Source organism: Saccopteryx bilineata, chromosome 4 (assembly GCF_036850765.1).
Source record: "Saccopteryx bilineata isolate mSacBil1 chromosome 4, mSacBil1_pri_phased_curated, whole genome shotgun sequence".
Taxonomy (NCBI): Eukaryota; Metazoa; Chordata; class Mammalia; order Chiroptera; family Emballonuridae; genus Saccopteryx; species Saccopteryx bilineata.
Window position 1 is genome coordinate 174,923,679 of NC_089493.1, and position 20,754 is coordinate 174,944,432.

Below are 20,754 nucleotides of genomic sequence, written 5' to 3' on the forward strand. Positions count from 1 at the left end.
AAGCATTTATTTACTCTTCCATTTCCCCCCTCTATTAGTTTAGACGGAATACCCTGTAGCAGCCATTCAGGAAGTTTAGAAATAGTCTGATTCTCACTTCCTTATGGGGACACAATAGCGTGGCATTCCCATTGGTTATGGTCATGTGACTTACGGGATTACTTTGATGTCTTCCTTGCCATGCAGGATGTAGTCAATGACCTTGTAAAAGTTGATTTCCTAGGCAGATAGAGAAATATATACATTTAGAGTCAGAGACAGAGCTTCAGCAGTGTGGGTCCATGAGACAGGCTGTGTTTTTGCCTCTGTGCCCCGTGGTTTTCTAGAAGCAGCAGCCTGACTCTCTAAGGGTGTATCCTCAGCGGCCTCTCAGGGTTTCGTGTGTTTCTCCTTAGTCCCACAGTGGCCACGCAGGGGCTGGGATCCAGGGCTGGAAAGAGGGATGGGAAGTGTTTCAAGGGGATCTGGAGAAAGAGACAGAGGGCCTGCTGCTGGAGTGTAGGGGGAAAGGGAGGTTGAAAGGAGGCTCCTGTCCTGTTTAAAATCATTGTCAACCCAGCCTTCCTCCATTCAGAGCTCAGCTCTATGGTCACAGCCCCCCTTCTCATTCCTTTCCAACACCTGGCTGTTCCCTTTGCTATGTCAGCTCTTCCAGACCTGTCTGCCCCATCACTTCTCATGCCTAACTCACTTCCCACCTCTTTCATCCCTCCCACCTCCTTGCACCATTAAAATTCCCATTCTCTTAGAATAGATCTGTTCGATCGCATGACTCCCTAACGTTCAGTTGGATACTGGCACATTGGCTCCTTTCCTTTAGCTCCCTAGGGAAAATTCCATTACCTTATCAGATCCTTTGAACTCTCAGGGGTCACATGCAGGGTAGCAAGCATTCAAACACAGGAAGAATGAGACCCAGGGAGAGGAAAGGACTCATTTCTAGTGAGCCAAGGCCAGAACCATAACTTTTATGCTCAGTGCTCATTCTGTTTGGTTACTTTAGATTAATAGCATAAAATAGTGTTTTATTCTCTGCATTACTCCCAGAGTGTGGTCTCTGGACTGATAGCTGTCTGCAAACTACTGCTCACGAACATTAGGGGATATTTTATCGCTTCATATTCATTTTGAAACATCTCCTAATTTTTGTGAGCAGTATATTTGTTGCTATTGATATAAAACACAGATATTGAGAATCAGCATTTAAAAACTTTTAGAGCAGTTTGATGGAGTTCAGTTAGATCTCTTGAAACTATGGGCTTTTTTTTTTTGTATGTCTTTTTAAATTTTTATTTTTCTAGTTATACATTTTTAACACATTTTGAAAAGTATCAGTCCAAAAAGGATTAGAAATTTTAAAAGAAAACTATTCTTTTACAACAGCTATTTTGAGAAGTACTGCTCTAGACATTTATATATAGAAACCTGGACCCCACCCAGGTCTTCTAACTCAGAACATCTACAGAGAAAAATTCCTGATCCAGTCAAGGGTGTTTGAAGGTCCACTTGGTTGACAGGCAACATGACCTTCTTTAGGCTCACGCGGGACAGACTCTCCTCTTCACTGACCAGGATTGACAGCAGCAACAGTGACCAAAGCCTTCCGGGAAGCACACTCTGGCTAATTGGGAGGCAGAAGCTAGTGTTCCCCAAGGATGTTGGCTGCTCCAGGGTAGACATGAGCTCCCTTGAGTAGGAAGCATCCAAGGGGAGACTAGATGGACCCCACAGCTTGATGAAATGGGGCTAAGGGAGTGAGGACTCACGCTCTACTCTTGCTTTGATGGTGTGTACTCTCTGGGCCTCAGTTTCCCCAGCAGCAAAACCAGTGGTGTGCACTTGTTGTTGTTAAGCACCAGATCTCTTCCCCCAAACAAGCATGGGGTCCAGTCATAAAAAGCAGATGTAAGTAGAGCCACCCTAATAGCAGCAGCGTTGGACACAGGGGTCCTCATCTCTATTCTCTCTCGTTCTCTTTCCTGTCCTCCGCCTCCCCCACTAAGCCCTGGCCAAGGCAGCCATTGTGGAAGCCCAGGGTTCTAAGGCAATCAGAGAAATTTTAAAACTACATTAGATGATCCCTAAAGCCCCTCGCAGCTATGATTCTGAGACTGTGGTTGGATTGTTAGCACTCTCCCTCAAAGGTTAAAATGCACATAGTCTTTGATCCAGTAATTCCACATGTAGTATTAAATTCTACAGATACAGTCCCAAATGTAGATAAAAGCATTGTCTGCCCCACCCAGGGGTCTCAGATTGCTTTAAAAAGCCTGGAGACAACATATGGCCATAGTGTGTGTGTGTGTGTGTGTGTGTGTGTGTGTGTGTGTGTGATTCTAGTACACTTATTAAATACAGGTTTTCACACATGGCTTTTAAAATAATCCAGGAAGGGGGAGGACAACACAGCTGAAGGTCCCTTCCTCCTGATACATAACTAATTACATTTCAGCAACTGGGCAATCCTGGCTCAGAAAAGGTGGAGGGGAAGCCCCAGGGAGCAAACAACAAGACTTATTTCCCCACCCGATTCCTCCAACACAATTTGGGCGCCTGTGTACATTCTGCCTGTCTCCAGGATGACGGAGCTATATGCAAGCTGATCGAAAAAGATGCCATAATGTGGTCAAGTACAAAAAGTAGAGCACAAAACAGATCACCCCATGTGCAGAGGGTGCTTGTGATGGAATACATATACAGATATATCCAGGAGTATCTGGACATCCATAGATGTTTCTGAAAAGATGAACTGCAGACCCTGTCTGCCCCAGGAGGTTGGGTGTGTGTCCCCTTTTGTACGGTGTGAGCTTTCCACTGGGCTCATGCATCACTTTTTTCAGTAAATATAAACAAACTGCTAAGAACATTTTAAAAAGTGAAATTGTAGCCTGTAGGCAGTTCCAGAAAGCAAAGGTGGCTGCATTAGCAGCTGGGACTTCGGACCAACTAAGTTTCCAGGCGGAAGGAGGAGGAGGCTGACTTCTTTGACCTTGACCTTCTGCAGGTCTTTGCTCTAGAGCCATCTGCCCTTGGACCTGGGCTGCTCACAGCACTCCCAGGCAAGCTAGCTGCTGCCTCCCTGGGTCCCACAAGCTGTCCTATCCAGGGTGTTCACGCAACTTCTCTAGAAAGGTTAGACATGGACGTGTTTTGTTTTGAAACCTATAGGAGAATTAATTTGCTTTCATAGAAGTGACAAAAAGATCAGTGTGCCCTAGGTAAATGAGGCTTTTTCCACTTACGGTAGCTCAGCCAAGTTGCCTGCAAGGCCGTATTCACGCAGGTATTAGCCAGCCTTTGGGAAGTCAAGACCAAGCCATCAATGAGTGCCTTTGTTAATCTTCACTAGAGCAACAAGGCTGCAACACAGGGGGCTTTGAAAGATCCATAAATACAGCCATAGCCAAATCATCATGCGTGGAAATGTACTGGTTTTCAAACAAGTATTATTTGTTTGTAAAGAGTTTAATCAGCCTGTATAACTTTTTTTTTAATTTATTTTTTGATTTATTGGGATGATATGGATCGCCAAACCATACAGATTAATCATTGAAACACACACACATACAATGTTTTAGTTTTAAAAGGAGATGAAGCCAGGGGTAGCTGCCTTTGGGGAGTTTTAGACCCAAGATTTGGGGAGGTCAGTTTGTCAGAATCCAGACAAAACTGTATCTTTAATGTGAATGTGGCAGATAAAGTGAGTGAGTGGTGTTGGATGACAAAAGGGAATGTTAAAGAGCATGATTATAAGGTCAATTACCAGAAATAAAATCGTTCTGGGTTTGAATTTATGCAAATTATTTGACACTCTTCCTACCCAGCTACCAAATGGGGAGAGTGAGGATACTTCCTTCATAAACTCATTGAGAAGAGTAAATGACATAAACCAGGTAAAGTGTCAGGCAGAGAGTGAGATTCTATCTAAGTCGCCATGATTACTGGGGTGCCTACAGTGCGTCAGCACGTGATTTGGTCCTACTAGGTCAGCTTGATTACCCAGCAGTACAGAGGAGGAAGGCGAGGCTTAGAGAGGTTCCCTAAGGCCACGGAACCAGCTGGTGGATCACAGTCTGAACTCAGGCTTTTTTTCCTTCAAGCCCTTGCTCTTTCCAGAAGATCCACTCTTGGCCAGCCCTGTCATGCCATGTCTGGGCCCCGGCTCGGGCCCCTGTGTGCTTTCCTCACCAGCTGTGTCCAAGACCTGGAACTGACTTCGAGGATGAGTTCAGTGACAGCTCCCCATCGTTGGGAAAATGGAAGGCCCTAGAAATTATTTGGTCAAGCTCATCTTACAAGTTAGCGAACAGCCAAATCCAAAGCCCTTTGCCTTCTGGCCTTTTCTATCTCAAAATAATGACTCATACTCTTGAGAAGACTGACTGAGCCATTGCTACCTAAGGTGGAGATGGGTTTGGGAAAAGAAAAGTCTTACCCTTTAGTGTGCTAGTTACCTCGGTGAAACCAGAACTCCTTGAATTTGTTGAATGATGGGCAGCTCTTCCTGGGCTGGCACTCAGTGAGAAAATACCCTGTTCAAATTCATCTTAAACATTGGGGTGCTCACAGGTGAGGAGCCAGATAAGGGAGAGCCCGACATTTCTCTGGCCACCTTGGAGTTAGAGAGCACCTCTGACCTCAGGGCTTATCTCAGAGAGCTGAATATCAGAACAGCCAGAGAAATTGAAGTTAGTTGGAGCTGATGGTGTCTGAAAGCTATAGTGATCTGTATTCTAGTTCCTCCCTTTCTAAATTTCCAGGAGATACATGTCCAAGAAAAAAACTCAGTGGTAACGTGTCAGCTATACCAATACAAAGAGCTGTGTTCCCAAACTGTTGTACGTGATGCAATCTGTGGAGGCTCAGTCTTCCCAAATGAAATCATGAACTTGGGTGGGTAAAAGAGTAGTTTGAAACTGGATGACAGCAGGTTATAAAGGTCATTTTGGATAAAGCACAGCAGACCACATAGATTCCAAAGTTGACATCTTTTCTGGCGTGAATGTGAAGTCCACAGGCAAGGGCGTTCATTGTGAACTCCCAGAGTTTGAAAGAAGACTAAACAAAGTCTGTCACACACACGCACATGCACACATGCACACACTGATGTCTGCCTGATGCCTTTTATTCTGGGTGGGATTAGGGTTGGCTGGGTGGGAGCAAGCCTCCCTGCAGAAATTGATATACCATTTCAGACAGGCTGAAAGGGCTGTGGGAAGAGCTCTGGATTAAAACTCGATCCAGGACATGACTCTGCTGCTTATTTATCCTGTGTGGCCTCAGCTAAGGTCATTCCATCATTGCACAGGTTCTATAAACCATTTGACTGCCCGGTCTATTTACCCTGCATCCTCTCCACACCCCCACACATTTCATTTCAGTTTCTTTAAAGTGTTTCTGCCTCATTTGAAAATGAAGCAATGGTGTGAGATCAGAAGTCACAAACCCAAATGCCTAGAGAAAACAGAAATGTGAGCAGGGGACCAGGTGTTGACAGGAGGGGGCTGTGGCAACCTGGGGAGCTCAGGCCACATTCCGAGGGGGCAGCTGCTACTCAACTCCAATCAAGTTCATCCTGTGGGGTTCTGGGCTTCTTCTGCCTTTCAAAAGAAACTCAGAATATAGATATTTATGGAAAATATCTTGATGTTTAAGTACTAAGCCCCCAATTCAATTTTTAAGTAGAAAGATAGATTTTTAAATGTCTACAACCAAACAAATTTATCTATTTGCTGGGTTTGACCTCTGGTTACCAATTTACACACTCTCACTTAGACATTAAGGATATTTTGGAGTCTAATAATCTATAACTCTGAACTCCTGCTGGGTGAATTCTTGAGCAAGCTGCTTGACATTTTGGGGGTTATTTCCTCTTTTGTGAAATGAGAATGTTGATTCCTTCTTAGTCAACCCCACTAAGTTATTGTGAAACTCTGACAAGATATTAAAAATACCTGGTAAATTACAGGATTTGGCAATAGCAGGAAGTTATGACTTTGAGGGAGACAACCCAACCCAGAGATACCCCCCCCCAAAAATGTCAGCAGTTTTTATAATATATTTATATTTCATTAAACATTTATCATACTAAGCAGGCCAGAGAGAGACCTACCCTTCCATCTGGGGTCCTGGGACCAGTGTAGGGTGGAGCCTCCCCCATCAGGACTGGCCACACATCAAAAAACTCCTAGGAATGAAGAGAACAATAATTACTTGTCTTGAAAACACATGATGTAATCTTTAGCGAAAACAACATCCCTTGCTGTATCATTTATAATAGTGAAAACTTATAAACACCCCAAGTGTCCAATAAGGGGATTTATTAAATCAATTATAATAAGTCTGGTAACAACGACACTACAGATGTATATGCATTGATTAAAAGGGTAGTCATGGTACATTGATAAGTGAAAAATGTGAGGTGACAAAAAAATAGATCGTGTGACCCAAATGTTTAACTGTATATAGAAAATGCTCCCAGAGAATTCACAACAAAGCATTAACAACTAGTTTTCTCTGGGTGATTAGAATGAGAATATAATTTATTTAGCAATTATGCCATAGTAAAGTGGATTGCTTTTATAAGCAAGAAAAGAAATTTTTTTTTCCAAATAAGAAAGAAAAAAACAATGGTGTCAAATATGGATAGATAGACTTGTAGCTGAGATTCAATAAGAACAGTGACATCTAAGACATCCGGCAAGGACACAGGCAGAGAGGAGGGAGTAAAGGGCCAGCAAAGGGTGCTGCACCATCACTCAGACCCAGGAAAAGAGACCACCTGGGACGCTGCAACAGGCTCCTCCCTCTGCTCCTCAGCTGGTTTCCTCCTCTGCACGGGGTTGCCCAGCTTGTGTGGGGTCAAGCCTGGGCCTGGCAGAAGAAGCCTTGGTCCTCCAGTGCCCTCTCTGTTTATTCATTTGTTAATTTTTAAAGACAATGATAGATTAATGCTGGATTATGGTGGATAGGAGCCAAGTCCTCCTGTTCTTGGCCTCTCTCTTATTTGAACAATTTTGTCATGGTGGTTTGCCTATTCTACAATAATATCATCCGGAGGACAAGCAGAAAGGAGTCAGATTTTTCTTGACAACTGACCACAGGATGAAATTCAATTCTGGGTGAAATATGAACCGAGGCCCTACCTGAGCCACACAACGTGCTTGCTGATAGATAGATAGATAGATAGATAGATAGATAGATAGATAGATAGATAGATGGAGATGGATAAGGCACAGTTTGTGTCCTGGAAGAACTTACAGCCTTGTGGAAGAAACAATCAAGTAATTGAGTGACTATAGTGAGGTGGACAGGGCAAGAACCAAAACAGTAATGGGAGGGGAACACCAATGTTAGAGGAGCCCAAAAAGACGAGTACTTTGGACTGACACCACCTGTGTCAAACACTGAGTGGCTCTGAAGATTGTCCCACAGAGAAGCAGAAGGTGTCAGCAACGGGTTGGTGGAAAGTGGGAACATGTTTATGCCTGCCTTTTTCTCTCTCTCTTTCTTTCTATCTTCTTTTATTTTTAAACAGCTTGATTGAGACATAATTCACATACCATATAATTCACCCAATTATAGTGTATATAGTTCAGTGACTTTTATTGACTTCTTTCATAAGGTCAATAGCTCAGGTAAGAGCTTAGCTACCTGGGAGAGAGGTTCTTAGAGTAATTGTAGGCAGCCCAACCCACCTCTAATTGTTAGGTTGTTCTGTCTTTAGGGGATAACGAAGGTAGAATATTCCTGCTGAAATGTAACCCTCCCTTTTGCAAGGGAGTTCAAAGGAAACAGAGGGCAGAGCACTGCAGCCTAGAGCAGCCTGCACCTGAGGACAGATCCTTTAAGGTGCAATCTGGGCGCTTTACCAAGAAGTTTTTTGAATTCAACTACTCAGAAATTCTTTTGATTAGGAAAAAAAACATTCATTTGTATGACTCCACTCATATGCTACTTTCTGAAGGATAATCAGGGGTTTGTTGACACACTAGATCTAAGGTCTCTTCCAATCCCAGAGTCCGTAATTCATTCATTCATTCCACCAAACATTTGGAGATTTTCCATTGGTCTGAGCACCCTGCTCAGCACGACAAGGCGTAAAAAATGAAACTGACAAGAATCCTGGACCTTGGACCTTTGAGATAGGAAGTCATGAATCTAAATAACTCTGGCTATCTCTTCTAAGGCTGAAAATGATTAGGACCAGGAGGCAGAGACGGTTAAAGAAAGAGCAATGTTTGGGTAAAGCTAGCTGGAAAACAGTGATAGGAGTCTGATCAGGCTCTTCCTTCTCAGCAGTGTACAGGGGCACACCTGGCCCCCAGCACTGGAGGGACCAGACCTAAGCATCTGCCTCCACTTCAACTGCCTGGGTCAACTCGGGGCTCTTCAAACTATAGGAGAGGCTTCTGCCCACCCTTGAGAACATTTTCTGAGACTTCCTGAAGTTGGCAACCTTCTTTCTGGACGTTCACTCTACGTAGAAACCTCTTAATCATGCACCTGCCCCAACCCATCAAGCTTTCTTATCACGTCCACTTTTTTTTCTAGCTGACTAGGGAAGATACAGGTTGTTTCTACTCACCTGTGTGCTAGATTGACTTTCCCCTTTTATTACTACACTGCTCACAAAAATTAGGGGATATTTTATTGCTTCATATTCTCTTTGAAATATCCCCTAATTTTTGTAAGCAGTATATTATTGTTATTTTATTGTGACACTTCACTTTATTGCAGTGGTCTGGAACCGAGCCCATGACATCTTTGAGATATGCCTGTACTGTTCATCTTGCTCATCCATTTAACAACTTCATATTCGTCCATTCAAGGTTTCCTTATTTTTTGTAGTGTGTAAAATAATAATACTGCTCTAGTCTATGCCAGGCCTAGTTCTAAGTGCTGGACATCTGCTAATTCATGTATTCCTCCAGACAACCTTGTGAACAAGCTAGTATTATTATCTATATTTTGCAGATGAGGAAACCGAGACTTTCCCCCTTTAAATGTTGGTGCTCCTCTCCTCAGTATAGAACTGAAAAACTTCCTACAACTATCTACACCCTCTCGGCCTCTTCCCTGTGCAACTGAATGGGTGACACAAGTCTGGACTCCTCTCAGTGTACATTTAACTGTTCCTTGGAGAGGTCCACTCCGTTCTCACCTTCTGCTTGGTCATGTCTAAGAGCCCCACAGAGTATCTGTCGCAGTTGAGGAAGGCTCGGACTGTGTACAGGGCTTTGTGGAACTGTCTCTCGATGTCCGTGAGCTCTTCAAAGACTTTGCTCCCAGACCACAGCAGGATCTGAAGAAACACCAAACATGGTCAAAGTTTTTGACAAGCTAGAGAATAATAGAAACTGTAAAGTTCTGTGAAGTGTATCTCATTTAACCCTCACAATAATGCTGTGCTAGAAACAAGTTAATTGTCCCCATTTTATAGACAGAGAAACTGAGGTTCAAGGAGGTTAAATAACTGGCTGGCCTGCAACTCTTTTATCTCATAGGTTGTTAGAGAATAACAATAACAAACACTGATTGACCACAGTGCCCTACACACATCTTTTTCTTTACTATACAATGATCTTTTGAGGGTGGAACCCTGATTATCCCCATTTTTCAAATGGGGAGACCGAAGCTGGGAGAGAATGAGAGATTCGCTCAGGGTCTTAGAGCTAATAAGTGGCTTAGCAGGGATTCAAATCCAAGCTACCTGACTTTAAAACTTCTGCGTATAATCACTCTGGAATAAAGCAAAAAGCTTCAGAAACATCCACAATCGTGCAGAACCATGGGTATTGGGCAGAGACTGCGTGATGGTTCCCAGGCACTTTTGTTACCATCTGCCTTTCCAGCCTGATCACATAGATGCTTCAGTAAAAATTAATAATAATAATAATAATAATAATAATAATAATGAATGTGGCCTGACCAGGCGGTGGCGCAGTGGATAGAGCGTCGGACTGGGATGCAGAGGAGCCAGCTTCGAGACCCCGAGGTCGCCAGCTTGAGCGCGGGCTCATCTGGTTGGAGCAAAAAGCCCACCAGCTTGAACCCAAGGTCGCTGGCTCCAGCAAGGGGTTGCTCGGTCTGCTGAAGGCCCGTGGTCAAGGCACATATGAGAGAGCAATCAATGAACAACTAAGGTGTTACAATGTGCAACGAAAAGCTGATGATTGATGCTTCTCATCTCTCTCCGTTCCTGTCTGTCCCTGTCTATCCCTCTCTCTGACTCACTCTCTGTCTCTGTAAAAAATAAAAATAAAATAATAATAATAATAATGAATGTGCCCAGTCCATTTCCTTGAGCCAAACCCCTTACCTGGCCACGCCGAGTCTCACAGTTGTGCAGGTAAGTCAGGTGGAACACCTTCATAATTAGATTGGCAAAATTGAGGTACTTGAGAAGAATCTGAAAATCAAACAGCATGAGGGGACATGAATGAGGAGAAATTCCTCCTCTGGACACTTCTAACATCAGCAAAGGCCTGAATAGCCTAACAGCTTCATCTGAGGCAATTTGAGCCGATAGGTCGTGGAATGCTACTCATAACATGTTGCAGTATAAGACTATAAAACTCACAGAATGTAGAATGTCAGTGGTGATGGGGTGTATCGATGAAAAATAGCTACTATTTATTGAGTCTGCAGTCCCTGTGGTACCTCATTTATGTACGTTATCTTATCTGATCACCACAAGTCCCCTCAGAGATAAAGACTGTAAAATAATCCCCATTTTAAAACCCAGAAATCAGACACCCAGTTAGGGAAAACCCCACATCATTATTTCTTATGAGGAAAATAAAAAAGAACAAAAAACAAAACCAAGTTCAGGAAAATTAAGTAACTTGCCCAAGTCAAACAGTAGATATGAGCAGAGCCAGAACAATCATCCCCACCTTCCTGGTTGCAAAGCCCAAAGTCTTAACCATTATCCTGCCCTGCCTCCCTCAGAGAGCATCAGGTTAGCTGCCTTGTCTACAGATGGGGAAACTGAGGCCAGGCCAAACAGCAAGGTTCAGAAGACTTCACGCGCTGAGCGAATGTGCTAGCATGGCCACCCAGCAGCTTCTAAAGCCTTCTTACCTCTTCATCTCTGTTGGTGAAGTGGGGCCCGTCCACCTTATTCACCGCCATCATTACGGCCACCACGTCCTTCCCATTCATTATGGGGGAAGCCAAGATGTTCTTGGTCTGGTATTCTGTGAGGTTGTCCACGAAGTCACAGAAATGTTCATCCTGAAAGAAGGCAGGGAGACAAGCAATGGGAGGGAGGCGGATGAAGAGCAAAGACAATAAAACACCCCAGCGCCCCGGGGGCCATGGCGGTGGGTGGGGTGAGGGGCTCGTTATTCTCTGTTGACAAGAGAAGGAAGACATTTCCATCTTCCCCCCTTCAGCAGGGCAAGGCAATCAGACAGGATGTCTGCCTTGGGAGCCTCTAGAGCAGAGGTCCCCAAACTACTGCCCGCGGGCCGCATGCGGCCCCCTGAGGCCATTTATCCGGCCCCCGCCACACTTCCAGAAGGGGCACCTCTTTCATTGGTGGTCAGTGAGAGGAGCATAGTTTCCATTGAAATAATGGTCAGTTTGTTTATTTAAATTTACTTGTTCTTTATTTTAAATATTGTATTTGTTCCCATTTTGTTTTTCTACTTTAAGATATGTGCAGTGTGCATAGGGATTTGTTCATAGTTTTTTTTATAGTCCGGCCCTCCAACGGTCTGAGGGACAGTGAACTGGCCCCCTGTGTAAAAAGTTTGGGAACCCCTGCTCTAGAGTCCAACATAAGAAGAAAGTCTGAGATTCAACCAACTAAGGTCCTTGGAGGGGATGTGAGCCAAGCAGGCAGAGCCTGAGGGGTTGGGGACTGAGGGGCCTGGGATGGGGCCTGAGGGGTTGACCTTGCCTGAGGAGGAAGGTCTAGAGGAGATGATGACAGTTAAGCCCAAACTAGAGACTTGAATGAGAAAAAGACCCTCCTGAGTTTAACAATCACAGTAGTGTGCTTGCTTCGGCAGTAATCACATCACTAGCAGGCATTGTGCCGGCCACTGTGCCTTCCTCATCTCACTTTAATTCTCCCAACAACCTATGAGATGGGGACTGTTAGTACCCCATCTTACAGAAGGGAAAATTGAAACTCTAGATAATGAGTGAAGTTTAATTTTGCTTATTAACTTGTGTGTGTGCAACTCTAAAACTTGCCCTTGGCTCGCCTGACCAGGCGGTGGCGCAGTGGATAGAGCATCTGACTGCGATGCAGAGGACCCAGGTTCGAGACCCCAAGGTCGCCACCTTGAGCGCGGGCTCATCTGGTTTGAGCAAAGCTCACCAGCTTGGACCCAAGGTCGCTGTCTCGAGCAAGGGGTTACTCGGTCTGCTGAAGGCCCGTGGTTAAGGCACATATGAGAAAGCAGTCAATGAACAACTAGGGTGTTGCAATGCGCAACGAAAAACTAATGATTGATGCTTCTCATCTCTCCTTTCCTGTCTGTCTGTCCCTGTCTATCCCTCTCTCTAACTCTCTCTGTCTCTGAAAAAACAAAACAAAAAACTTGCCCTTGGCTCTGCTGCCTTTGGGGAAAGCCTGGATAAGTTCAGACCTGGGTCCAGGTCGTTGAACAAAAGAATGTGTTACTTTCGGCTTTTGTTAACAATCCAGTTCTAGCATCACAAAGCCAGTTCAATGGATATCCCTCTTCTACAAATCTTAATGGGAGCCCCACTTTGCATCAAGCCTTATGCTAAACACTGGACAAACAGGGGAAACTAAATTTCAGGCCAGTTCCTTGATAAATCAATAATAGTAATGCAGGACATAGTGTTTGGCTCAAAGCTGTGTGAGTACAGGGGAGCATACATCCCCACCCCTCCCCTGAAGCTCCCTGGCAGACCAGTACAGGGTGATGCAACCTGTGTGTCAGAAAGAGGAGACAGATCCTGAATTGTCTTAAATCCAAAAGAAACCACCTTTCTGTTTCCTGGTAGCACTGTAAGGTTTAACAACTGTCAACATTGCCTGGAACACAGGTAGCCCAGACATGCACAGTTCATGCTGTTCTGAGGATGGAAATGCATTGCATAGATCTATTTCAGGCTGCTTTGCAAGAAATGAGTGTGCAGAATCTTGTCCACGATTCAGAGATTCAGTTGTGATGCTCTGCATCTCTGGCTTTCTTCCCATTGGAACGGGATTAAATAACCTGACAACAGCATTGTTGTCAATGAAGCTGTCTCAAACCAGGTGAAGGGTAAAGGAATTAAGAGAAGCCTGTCATCTGGTCCTTGGATTAGCATTGGCAGATTAAGCTGAATCTTTAAAGAGGCATTGTTAGCCACAAAGCATTTTCCATGTCATTCTCTAAGGACACTGGCGAATCCTTGAACTCAGGTTTGGGTGGGTACGCTTGGATTCATTTCACAAGACCAGTTCAGTCTTGCAATATTCACTTCATGTCTATCAGGGATAGCAATACTTGGACCTCACCTGTATCTGAGATGGATGTTATTAAATCTACCAGTACCCTCTTTCCCTCTGAATTCTCAGTACTGGAACTCCTCTCACAAATAATACAGCTACCAGTGAACTGGTATTTGAACAATCATTGTCATCCTATACTTTCAGCATGTACAGTATTCTAAACTATCTCATAGAAACTCAGAGTATCGGAGGCAGAAGGGCCCAGAGAAGCCATTTAGCTCAGACTGTTTATTGTAAAGCCCAGGAATCACAAGCCCAGCTAGAGAAAGCCCCAAGTCATTCATTTGTTCAGTAAACATGAACAGAGCACCTTCATAAGTGTGGTAGGTACTGTTCCAGACCCTGGGGCTATGGCAGTGAACAAGCTAGGTAAACTTCTTTCCCTGGTGAAATGGGAAAGGCAGAAGAATGGGCTTCCAGCTAAGCGTTCTCCAGGTGGTGTCACTGCTTTGAAGGGGAAAAGTGGATGATGTTATAGGAAGAGCTGTGAGTGATGGCAGGCTGAAGCTCTGTTAGTTAGTAAAGGTGATCAGGGAGGCTTCTCTGAAGAGGTAATCCTGAGAGCTGCAGGGGAACAGGGGCCAGGCAAGTGAAGCACATCCCAAGCAGGAAACACAGAGAAGGCCAAGGCCAGGGGAGGACAGCGATCTGAGAAACCAGAAGACCAGTGTGGCTGAAGCACAGGGAGGGAGAGGAAGAGTGGAGGGCAAGGAAGTTAGAGCTGTGGGCAGGGCCTGTCCGCAGGGCCTTGGAGGCCACTGTACAAGGTTTAGATTTTATACCAGTCCAATGTAACACTGCTTCTCATTCCCAGATTCCTCAATTCCTGTTTTCAAACATTCACAGTGCCAAGCTCCATTGTGTCTCATGATGAGAGCTACTATTTACTGAATAATAATAATGCACTTGGGCCCTGGCCGGTTGGCTCAGTGGTAGAGCATCGGCCTGGTGTGCAGGAGTCCCGAGTTTGATTCCCGGCCAGGGCACACAGGAGAGGCGCCCATCTGCTTCTCCACCCCTCCCCCTCTCCTTCCTCTCTGTCTCTCTCTTCCCCTCCCGCAACCGAGGCTCCATTGGAGCAAAAGATGGCCCGGCTGCTGGGGATGGCTCCTTGGCCTCTGCCCCAGGCGCTAGAGTGGCTCTGGTCGCGACAGAGCGACGCCCCGGATAGGCAGAGCATCGCCCCCTGGTGGGCGTGCCGGGTAGATCCCGGTCCAAGCGCATGCGGGAGTCTGTCTGACTGTCTCCCCGTTTCCAGCTTCAGAAAAATACAAAAAATACCAAAAAAAAAAAAATAATAATAATGCACTTGGCCCAGAACCAGACAACTTACATATATTATTTAACTCTCACATCAACCTGTCACCTAGACCTGTCACTTCCCCTGTTCTATAGACAACTCCTGTGCTGGCAAGTGGTATTACCACTTCATTCATTCATTCATTCATTCATTCATCATTTCATCATTCATTGATACACTGATTGATTGATTCATTCATTCATCATTTATATTTACTGAGCGTTGGCTCTGTGAGAGGCATTGGACATGCCAAGGATATACCAAGACTAGTAAGAAAACTGAGGTTGTCCTCATTGGGTTCTTATAACATAGTGGGGACATGATGAAGCTATAATTCAAATCATAATGTAGAATGCCCCCATGAGATGAGAGGTGCCCTGGAGCCCCAGGGAGGAAGAGGCTTGTTCTCTGAGTGGCTTCAGGGGCCAATCAGTACATCACTAGTTGAAACCTCTCCAGGGTTCCTTTTCCTCTTTGGTAAAACCAGAGTTTTGGGCCAGGTTCTCCTTGAGGTTTCTTTCTGTTTAGAGTGTTGGGTTCCCGGTCTCATAGGAAGAGGAGATCAGGAAAGCAGGACAACAGATGTGAGAGTCTTTAAAATGACAGCCCTCTCGGATGTAGTCTTCAGAAATGAGGTTTGCTGACATCTCGGAGGAACTCACTGTTTTCCTGCACTCTCACATTGCCACCACATTGCTCATGCTACTTCTGACACCAGGTGCATGGGTGTTTTTTCCAGCCCTGACCAACTCTCTGAAAACAGCAGGGTGTCCTACAGTTCAATTGAGTTCTGACTCCATCTGGAGCTAGCGTCAGATCCCACAATAAGACTTCAGTTCCATAAGACTGCTCTCCTTCAGGTGTCAAAAGAAGTCCCAGGTTGTCACCTGTGCTTCTGACTGACCAGCTGTTCTGGAGTTTCCATGACCCCCTCTTTGGTTGGGTGATTTGCTAGAACAGCTCACAGAACTAGGGAAGCACTGACTTGTGTTTACAGGTTTATTTTAGAATAAAGGATCCAGATAAACAACCCTATGGAGAGATACATAGGGCAAGGTCAGGGAGGGTCCTGAGCAAAGAAGCTTCTGTCCCCATGAAGCTGGGGTGGGGGACCCTTCTGACACATGGATGTATGTGTTCACCAACTCAGAAGGTTTCTAAACCTAGACGCTTTGGGATTTTTATGGAGCCTCAGTGTGCAAGCATGATTGACTATACTCCATTTCCTCTCCCCTTTCTGAAAAATGAGGGGGGTAGGAATGAAGTTATCCAATTCAAGCATCTAATTATGGCTTGGTCTTTCTGGTGACCAGCCACCATCCTGGAGCCGACCAAGAACTGCCTCAACAGAAGAAAAGCATACTACCACTCAGGAAATTCCAGGGGATTTCAGAGCTCTGTGTCAGATGCTCCTAATCACTCAGGGAATGACAAAGGTCTTGGGGCCCTGCATCAGGACCCAGGACAAACACCAAATGTAGCTTTCTGATTAGAGAGCATAATATCACAGTCGACCAGAGAAGAGCCGTGGTTTGTTCATTCAGTCAATAAACTGGGTACTGAGTACCCACTCTGTCCCAGGCACTGGATTGGGTGCCAGAAACCAATGGTAGATAACACAGAAAGAGACAGTCTGCATGTTTTGCTAACGGGAGAAAGGGTAAAGAATTAACATGCAAACCAATTGTGAATGGCAAGGAGGGTTTAGCATATAAACACAAGGTACCTGGTTACATTTGAATTTCAGGCAAATAAATTTTTCAGTATAAGTGTGTCCTAGATATTGCACAGGACCTACTTATACTGAGATATTATTCTTTGTTTATGTAACAAATTTACCTGGGCATCCTGTATTCTCTCTGGTGATCCTAGTGGACAGTTTTCCTGAGAAGATCCCAAGGGTGAGTAGGAATATGCTAGACCATGGGGAGTAACATTACAACCCTGGGAAACCTCTCCATTCATGGCTTCACATTTCACAAATGCCAGGATTATAACCATTTCCAGGTTTAGGAGGGCACTGGAGGCTCCAAGTGTCACGTGGTGGTGGTTTAGGGACAACCCAGGCCTCAGTCTGTACCTTCTTCTTTCTGTCTCCTCGTCTAACCCCCCAGTACTGTCAGAGCCCCAGATAGAGTAAGGTTTCTCAAGAAGGTACACCAGGAGAAGCATACACGCACCAATGCCAAGTACAGAAGAGTTGCTGACCTGGACGGACTTCACCCCCAGGCCTATGCCACTGGCCAGGGAGACTGCCTACGGCTGGAAAACTTCCAGGGAAACACGGGCATGATTTCCACAGCAAACAGGAAGTGGCAAGCTGTCCTGGAGCACAGGGCTCAGCAAACTCTCAGACTGGGATCTCTAAAAATCAGCAAACTTTCCTAAATCCTCAGTCCTGCAACACCAGGGTCTATAGAAGCTCTCGGGACCTCTGTTCTCTATTTTTCCCACAAAGAGAATCTAAATCGAAAACTCCAGAAGGGCAAGACTGTTTTCTTATCCAAATCCCATGCAGACCTGGTACGTCCATCCCAACAACAACACAACAGAAAGAATAGTAACAAGAAGCAGGCGCTGCCAGGGTGAACCGCTCTACTGTGCCCAGAACCCTGCCAGATGAGAATTATTCTATCTAATCCTGTAACAGCACTGCCAAGTAGGTATTCTCGCCCTCCCCCATTTTATATACTAGAAAGTGAGCCCAGACAAGCTAAACAATTTGCCAAAGCCATATTCTTAGAATGTGACTGAGTCATAATTTATACCCAGCTCTGACCTCAAAACAGAACATCTTAACTTCCTGCCATACAATTTGAAGTGACCTTTGCTAAGCAGCACCTGGTCTAGTGCCCTCGTTTTATAGGTGAGGAGGAAGTATAGAATAGCAGAGCGGTGAAGAGGGTGGGCACCGGACACAGCACCTGGGTTCGAATTCCGACTCTGCCACTTTTTATCAGGATGACTCTGAGCAAGTTACTTCCTGGGTTTCAGTTTCATCATCTGTGAAACAGGTATAGTCAGAGTATGTCATAAGACTGTGACAATCCATGTTGGCTACCATTAAAGTCTAGTGAGCCTTGAAGGGAGAACAGACTCTGATCCAGTTAAAGATGCCTCCCAGGAAAGCTCCCTGTGTGCAGAAGCACGACCCTTACACTGGATGTCCAAGGGGAGATGGGGGAGAGAAGAATTCCAGGGGAAGTCCAGCCCAGTGTGTTTCAAAGAAAACCATTTCCCACCCAGGCCCAAGTTGGTGCTTCTTTTTCTTCCTTTTAATGTTTATTTTATTAATTTTAAAGAGAGAGAAAGGGAGAGAGAGATAGGAACATTGATCTGTTCCTTTAGGTAACCTGACCGGAATCAAACCAGCAACCTCTGCATTTTGGGACAATGCTCTAACCAGCCAAGCTATCTTACGAGGGCTCTTGCTTCTTATCTTGCCAAGAAACCCAAGTCAAAAAGATAACCTGTTTGAATTCCTGCATCTATGGATATGAAATCCTGGCTCTCTTAGTGACTTCGAGCACACCTCTACTCAAGCTCTCCCGGCTTCAGGCTTCTCATTCATTCAGTAGTCAACTGGATGAGATGGTCTCTGAAGCTCCCTCCCTTCCTTCCTTTTCACCTTAAAATTCTTCATTTGAAATAAGGTCAGAGATAAGGGGAGCACAAAGAGACAAACATCCAGGCTGGGTCTTAGAATGACCAAACACGGGCCCCTGTTTTGGCCAGTAGAGCGATCAATGGGACCTACATGAGCCTTGCCATCATAGGGCCAGTCTTCTTTCAGTTGAGACAGGTGTTAGAGGGATTAGAGTTGACCCTCAAACAACATGGGTTTGAATGGTGTGGGTCCACTTATACACGGATTTATTTTAAACCCTGGACAGTTAAAACTGTGTTGTTCAAAGGTCAACTGTACGGCATAATTACTATCTGCTTTGTGCCAGACATTTGTTAGATTCTGGGTCCTGGGGTAAAGTGGACAATAAGGAAGACATGGTTCCTGGTCTGCAGGGCTTATTTATTGTGATAACTGGTGTGAAGAAAGAGGCTGTAACAGAGAGACCTGGGATGGCCTCCTGAGGAAGTGACCTTCAAGCTGAGATCTGAAGGGTGAGTAAGAGTTGACCCTGGCAGAGGGTTATGGGCAGAACTGCATTAAGTGATTTGCCTCAGGAGATCAAAGGGATCTTTGTCAGAGATGCCAGTAGAATCTCTAGATTCTTAGAAGGAGGAGCCAACTGCTTAACCGAGTGTTCCATGCTAACATTCCCAGTGATGAGAAGGACGGCCATCCTCTGTCTCCCGACGAAATGCATGAAGAAAAACATCACCATCACATCTCCTATCTCCTCTGTGAGCTCCTGCCGGAAACACAACCTGAATCTAATCATGAAGACATATCAGACAGGCCCAAATGGAGGGACATTGCTGTAAAATATTTGGCCTGTACCCTTCAAAAATGTCCACATCACAGAAAAGGAATACAGACTGAGGGACTCTTGCAGATTCAAGGAGACTGAAGAGACAAGGCTATATGGGTCAAATTGAGACAACTGGCAACATTGAATGTGGACTGTGTGTATTAGATAAATAGTATTGTATCAATGTTACATTTCCTGAATCTGATCATTGTACTGTGGATACATGAGATCTGTTCCTTGTTCTGGAAATACAAAGGACCTAGGGTTAAAGGACATGTTGTCTGCAGTTGGCTCCAAATGCATCAGAAAAAATGGAGACATAAAGCTCTGTGGCAAGATGTAAACAGTTGGTGAATTGACAGGAAAGCTATACAGTCCTTTGTAAACTCAGCGGTTAAGCTTTTTCTTTTTTCAAAGTAAAAAGTCATAAATAAATAAGTGAATAACTAAAGAAACACACCAACTCATCACCAGCCAGTCTTGGTGGCCAGTAGCATTCTACCCCACCGGTACTCTGAACCCCACGGAATAATGCTCCCTGCCCTCCCGCCTATAGGGAAAGGGTACCTCCTCTGTGTTGGGGACGTTGACAAGCTTTTTCGAGTGTGCGACGTGGCCCACCACGCCCATGTCCAGGGGGAACACGATCTCTGAGTCGGGCATCACCAGACACTCTTCCATGGCAGCGTCTTTGTGGACGTTGAAGAGCCGGGTGGCGAGCTCCGCGATGCCATTTCGGGCCCTGTACATGAACAGGCTCATGCGGTCCGCCTGCAGGAGGAAGCACAGCTTCTTGATGACATTGAAGATGCATTTCTCGGCCTGCAGGTTCTCCTGAAAGTCCCGCAGGAGGTCGAAGATGATTTCGCTCTCCTCCACGCTGCTCAGCGAGTGGTAGCTGTCGAAGTCCACGGCCGCCTCCTTGGCCCCCAGCAGGTCTGCGATGACCTTAGCCCGGTAGCGGAGGTTGTAGTACTGTTTGGCAAAGGCGACATTCGAGTCCAGGAACTTCTCCACCTCCTCTGCCGTCACCTCGCCCATGGCTGGGAAGTCTAATGGTTGTTTCTGTTGGAGGGGCTGAGACTGGCCTTCTGAGGACAGTTTTGCCGTCTGTGGTAAAAGTGAGTCAGGGTGCGTCTGCTCCACCTGGACTCCTCTGGGTCTTGTCTGTAAACCTCACAGATATGATAGCATAAGAGAGGGAGTGAGCTGGGAAGATTAAATCATTAATATTCCTCAAGAACAAGGATTATGAGGATCAGAGTGTTCCAGACGCTGCTGGGCCCCAGATGGGAGAAGGTGAGAGTTCTCTTTTCTAATAACTGAGAAGAAATTTCTGCACAGAGCAGGACGTGAGCTCAATTAAGAAACACACACACACATACACACTCACACACACACACCACTGAAGCAGATGCTGCAAAAGTGGCAGCATAGGGACTACCTACTATTGTCAATGTGTTTTCTCTGCCCTGTGTGGTGTTTTTCAACAGCTGGCACAGAATCCTACATTTACTGCTTAGGAAATTTATTTGACTTCT

At 45.3% G+C, this 20,754-nt stretch overlaps 1 protein-coding gene across 1 annotated transcript in view; it reads right to left on the reverse strand.

The window, feature by feature from the left end:
• PDE6A (phosphodiesterase 6A) overlaps nt 1–20,408 on the reverse strand; it is a 54,875-nt gene extending 34,467 nt beyond the window's left edge. Inside the window, exons 1-6 of the mRNA XM_066272982.1 lie at nt 19,781–20,408; nt 11,086–11,238; nt 10,322–10,411; nt 9,164–9,304; nt 6,113–6,187; nt 155–219 (exon numbers count right to left, since the gene is read on the reverse strand). Of these exons, the coding sequence (XP_066129079.1) occupies nt 155–219; nt 6,113–6,187; nt 9,164–9,304; nt 10,322–10,411; nt 11,086–11,238; nt 19,781–20,254 (998 nt within the window). The 5' untranslated portion in view covers nt 20,255–20,408. The remainder of the gene's footprint in view (nt 1–154; nt 220–6,112; nt 6,188–9,163; nt 9,305–10,321; nt 10,412–11,085; nt 11,239–19,780) is intronic.
• Between the last annotated feature and the right edge of the window lie 346 nt (nt 20,409–20,754).